Genomic DNA, 5169 nt, shown 5'->3' with positions numbered 1-5169 from the left:
AAAAAAAAAAAAAAAAAGAAGAAGGAAAGAAATAATGCAAAACCGTGGCCGGATGCGGTGGCTTACACCTGTAATCCCAGCACTTTGGAAGGCCGAGGTGGGCAGATCACTTGAGGTCAGGAGTTCAAGACTAGCCCAGCCAACATGGCGAAACCCCATTTCTACAAAAATACAAAAATTAGCTGGGCGTAGGGGCGTGCGCCTGTGATCCCAACCACTCTGGAGACTGATGCGGAAGAATTGCTTGAACCTGGGAGGCGTGATTGTGCCTACACTCCAGAATGAGCGACAGAGTGAGACTCTGTCTCAAAAAGAAAAAAAATAATAATAATAAATAAATAAAGAAAGAAATGCAAAACCCTGGGCCCCAGCCCAGACTCATTGGGTCAGAACCTGCATTTTGACAAAACTCTCAGGTGATTCAACTGCATGTTAAAGTTTGAGGAGGCTGGGCTCTGTGGCTCATGCTTGTAATCCCAGCACTTTGGGAGGCCAAGGCAGGAGGATCTCTTGACAGGAGCCCAAGGCCAGGAGTTCAAGATTAGCCTGGGCAACACAGTGGGACCCCATTTCTATAAAAAGAAAAAAAGATATAAAGTTTGAGGAGCCTGCTTGAAGATGTTTCCCATCTCTGGGGTCCAAGCCAGGACAAGGCTTGGTCTCACTCCTGTCTTCATTCCCCAGGGCCCAGCACAGGGTCTGGCTCCCAGCAGGTGCTTGGTGAACCTGGGTGGACTTGTTCTGAGTTAGATTCAGCCTGCTTTGGGAGTAGAGCATTTGGGGGCCAGAGTTGGCAGTAGGCTGGACTGAGCTCTTGGTGCCCTCTCCTACCTCCCCAGCTTGACCAATGAGGTGGTCCATACGTGTTCCACCACTGGCAGCAACATGGAGGAGATCATTTTGCAGAAGACCCACTTCCTCATGTGGGACATAGTGGGGCAGGAGGCTCTGAGTTTTATCACCAACACCTAGGTGAGGAGGGCACCAGGGCTCCAAGGCAGCTGTATGATATCAGACAGTCATGTAACCTCTCTGAGCCTTGGTTCCTCAACTTGTGAAACAGAGATTATAATAATCGGCGGGTTGCTGTGGCTCACGCCTCTAATCCCAGCACTTTGGGAGTCAGAGGCGAGTGGATCACCTGAGGTCATAAGTTCGAAACCAGCCTGGCCAACATGGTGAAACTCCACCTCTACTGAAAATACAAAAATTAGCTGGGCGTGGTGGCAGGCGCCTGTAATCCCAGCTACTTGGGAGGCTGAGACAGGAGAATTGCTTGAACCTGGGAGGCAGAGGTTGCAGTCAGCCGAGATCGCGCCATTGAAACTCCAGCCTGGTGACAGAGCAAGATTCTGCCTCAAAAAAACAAAAGTTATATATATACATATATATAATGATCTCCCTGAGTTGTTGTGAAAATTAAATAACAAACCAATATGTAATGTATATATGTCAGATACTCAACACAGTGCAGTGCCTGACTATTAACATGTTTGAATACTCCCTGGCAGCTGCTGGCAGCTTTGTTTGATGCACTGGATGGGGTAGGCCCCTTGTCTATAGGGCCTTACCTTCTTACTCCAGCAGGAGTAGAATTCAGTGGTTTGATTCCTGGCCTGAGACAGAGTTGGGTTCCATTTCCAGCACTGCTACTCACCAGCTGTGTGGTCAAGAGCAAGATAGGTAGCCTCACGGAGCCTCAGTCTCTTCATTTGTAAAATGGGGATACTAACAGTACCAAGTCCACAGGGTTGTGATGAGGCCTAAATGGAGTCACGAACACCAAGTGCTTATGTAGCACAGCCTCAGCCTCTGCCACACAGCCAGAGGTGTGCTGTTCCCATGTCTGGATAGAAAAGACAATTACAGGCCAGGTGTGGTGACTCGCGCCTGTAATCCTAGCACTCTGGGAGGCCGAGGCAGGAAGGTGACCTGAGTTCAGGAGTTTGAGACTATCCTGGCCAACATGGCAAAACCGCATCGCTACTAAAAACACAAAAATTAGCCAGGTGTGGTGGCACGTGCCTGTAATCCCAGCTGCCAAAGACAATTATAATGGAAGCAGGGTGGTGAAAACTTGAGGCTGCATGGTTTCATTTATCTGAGCCTGGCGTCTGGGCAGTGCAGAGATGGGGAAAACATGTTTACCATAGAGAAAGCCTGCCAGTTCGTCATCCTTGTGATTCACAGCACGGACCGGGATCGGCTGCTGACTGCTTGAGAGGAGCTATATAAAATGCTGGCCCATGAGGTAAGCCCCCTACAGTTGGGAGAGGGCCCAGTGGTACTAACTGTGTGTCCTCAGGCTGGTCACTTAGCCTCTCTGAGATTAATTCCTGGTGTCCCAGTTTCTGAGAGTCTCCATACCAGCAGCATGAGGAGGGCTGGTTTGTGCCTGATGAAGGGCATCAGTACCCTCAGTGCAATTGACTATAGAAGCCAGAGTTGCTGGTTCAAGTTCGAACTCCATTTTTCATTCACTGTGGGCCTTTGTACAAGTGATTTCACCTCTCTAATCCTCAGTTTCCCCAAGTATAAAATGAGGAGGATCATGAATTCCCACCTATGGGATTGTCATAAAGAGGCTTTCCATGAGCTGCTGGTGTCATTTGATGTGGTTGCTACCATTGTGGCAGGGCCCCCATCTCTGCCTCATCCAGGCATGGGCCTCTGTTGCTGGGACAGCGGGAGAGGGAGCCAGAGAGCACCTGTGAGGCAGTAGGAAGGAAGGCTGGGCCCTAGCAGGCTGACTGGGGCTGGGCTCCTCTATCCACAGGCTCTGCGGGATGCTTCAGTCCTGATTTTGCCAATAAGCAGGACGTGAAGGACTCTGTGAGGACAGTGGAGATCTCCCATTTCCTTCCTCTCAGGACCAGCAAAGGCCACTGTGCTTCTGTACCCTCACCGGAGAAGGGTTAGTGGCTGCCCCACCTGGATCTCCAGGCCTGGCTGAACCAATGGATGACTGACCATCAGAACCCTTCTTCTGCTTCTCTCCTGTGAGAATCTGGCTCACAGTTGGCTCCTGGGCCAAGCCAATTGGGCATCTCCCCACAGGTGAGATGTGGTGGGTAAGCCACGAGCAGACAGCATCCCTGCTCTCAGGGGCTTGTTCTAGTGGAGAGAGAGGTAGCACTCCACCACCTAAACACAATAATCTTTTTTTTTTTTTTTTGAGGCAGAGTTTTGCTCTTGTTGCCCAGGCTGGAGTGCGGCCTCAGCTCACCGCAACTTCCGCCTCCCACGTTCAAGCGATTCTCCTGCCTCAGCCTCCTGAGTAGCTGGGATTACAGGCGCCCGCCACCACGCCTGGCTAATTTTTATATTTTTAGTAAAGATGGGGTTTCACCATGTTGGCCAGGCTGGTCTTGAACTCTTGACCGCGGGTGATCCACCGGCCTCGACCTCCCAAAGTGTTGGGATTACAGGCATGAGCCACCATGCTTGGCCGCCATAATCTGAGGTGCTGAGAAGTGATGTGCAGAATCCCACTGGATACCAGAGATGGAGGGGAGAGGGATAGGTCTGATTCAGTTCTGGCCTCTCCTAAGAGGTAACTTTTGAGTTGAGACCTAAATGAAGAGAAGGAGACAGCCACAGGGAGACCTGGGGAACAAGCCTTCCAGGCAGAAATCATTGATTCGCTCTGACCTTCAGGTTTTTTTTTTTTTTGAGACGGAGTGTTGCTCTGTTGCCCACGCTGGAGTGCAGTGGCGTGATCTCGGCTCACTGCAAGCTCTGCCTCCTGGATTCACGCAAATCTTCTGGCTCGGCCTCCCAAGTAGCTGGGACTACAAGGCGCCTGCCACTACGCCTGGCTAATTTTTTTGTATTTTTAGTAGAGACAGAGTTTCACCATCTTAGCCAGGATGGTCTTGAACTCCTGACCTCATTATCTGCCCACCTCGGCCTCCCAAAGTGCTGAGATTACAGGCGTGAGCCACCATGCCCTGCTTAGTTTCTTATCTGTAAGTAGGAGGTTCATTATACCTCCCAGAGTTTCTGTAGAGTAAATGACACCATTCAGTCCACAAATCTTTCTTGAGCACCTCCTTTGTGCAGGGTACTGTTCTAGGCACTGGAGAAACAGCAGTGAGCAAAACAGACAAAAATCCCTGCCCTCATGGAGCTTACTTTCCAGTAGGGGAGGCAGATGGTGAACAGGAAAGATATATAGTCAGTTAGAAAATGATGACTGGGTGCGGTGGCTCATGCCTGTAATCCCAGCATTTTGGGAGGCCGAGGTGGGCAGATCACCCGAGGTCGGGAGTTTGAGAGCAGCCTGACCAACATGGAGAAACTCCGTCTCTACTACAAGTACAAAAATTAGCTGGGTGTCGTGGAGCATGCCTGTAATCCCAGGTACTCAGGAGGCTGAGGCAGGAGAATCACTTGAACCCCAGAGGCAGAGGTTGCAGTGAGCCGAGATCGTACCGTTGCACTCCAGCCTGGGCAACAAGAGTGAAACTCCATCTAAAAAAAAAAAAAGAAAGTGATAAATGACTTGAGCAAGGAGTTTGAGAAAAGCCTTGGCAACAGAGCAAGACTCTGTCTTTACAAAAAAAAAAAAAAAAAGCTGGGTGTGGTGGCACATACCTGTATTCCTAGCTACTCATGAGGTTGAGGCAGGAAAATCACTCGAGCCCAGGAGTTTCAGGCTGCAGTGAGCTCTGACCATGTTGCTGCACTCCAGTCGGGGTGACAGAGCAAGATCCTGTCTAAAAAAAAAAAAAAAAAAAAAAAAAAAAGTGGTAAATGATAAGGTGAATAAAGAGTAAGAAACACAGATTAGGCCAGCATGTTGGTTCATGCCTGTAGTTCTAGTTACTGGAGAGTCCGAGGCAGGAGGATGGCTTGGGGCCAGGAGCTGGAGTCCAGCCTGGGCAACATATCCAGACCCCCATTTCCAAAAACAAAAACAAAGAAAAGAAAAGGGAGATTGGAAGTGTGTGGAGGTAATGCTGCAATTTTAGGCAAGTTACCTGACAAGGGACACTGAGCAGATAGCTACTGAGTAATCACCTGGAGGATTTGAAGGAGCTGGGCCACGTAGAAAGGGCCTTACATCAGGCCTGGAAAGTTTCCCTTTCCTCTTACTTGTCAAGCAGAATCACGGCAGGCTGGGTACACAGGTATCTCTTTTTTTTTTCAAGGCAGGGTCTCACTCTG

General features: G+C 49.7%; 1 protein-coding gene across 1 annotated transcript in view; it reads left to right on the top strand.

Annotated features, from left to right (window-relative positions):
- ARL5C (ADP-ribosylation factor-like 5C) overlaps positions 1 to 2919 on the top strand; it is a 5726-nt gene extending 2807 nt beyond the window's left edge. The window contains 4 exon segments of the mRNA XM_011984737.1: positions 840 to 972; positions 2168 to 2251; positions 2777 to 2798; positions 2801 to 2919. Of these exon segments, the coding sequence (XP_011840127.1) occupies positions 840 to 972; positions 2168 to 2251; positions 2777 to 2798; positions 2801 to 2919 (358 nt within the window).
- Positions 2920 to 5169: the final 2250 nt, after the last annotated feature.

The sequence above is a fragment of the Mandrillus leucophaeus genome, unplaced genomic scaffold, assembly GCF_000951045.1.
Source record: "Mandrillus leucophaeus isolate KB7577 unplaced genomic scaffold, Mleu.le_1.0 Scaffold272, whole genome shotgun sequence".
In the NCBI taxonomy this organism is placed as follows: domain Eukaryota; kingdom Metazoa; phylum Chordata; class Mammalia; order Primates; family Cercopithecidae; genus Mandrillus; species Mandrillus leucophaeus.
Note: the sequence above shows the minus strand (reverse complement) of the source record. Positions and strands in the feature narration are given on the sequence as shown.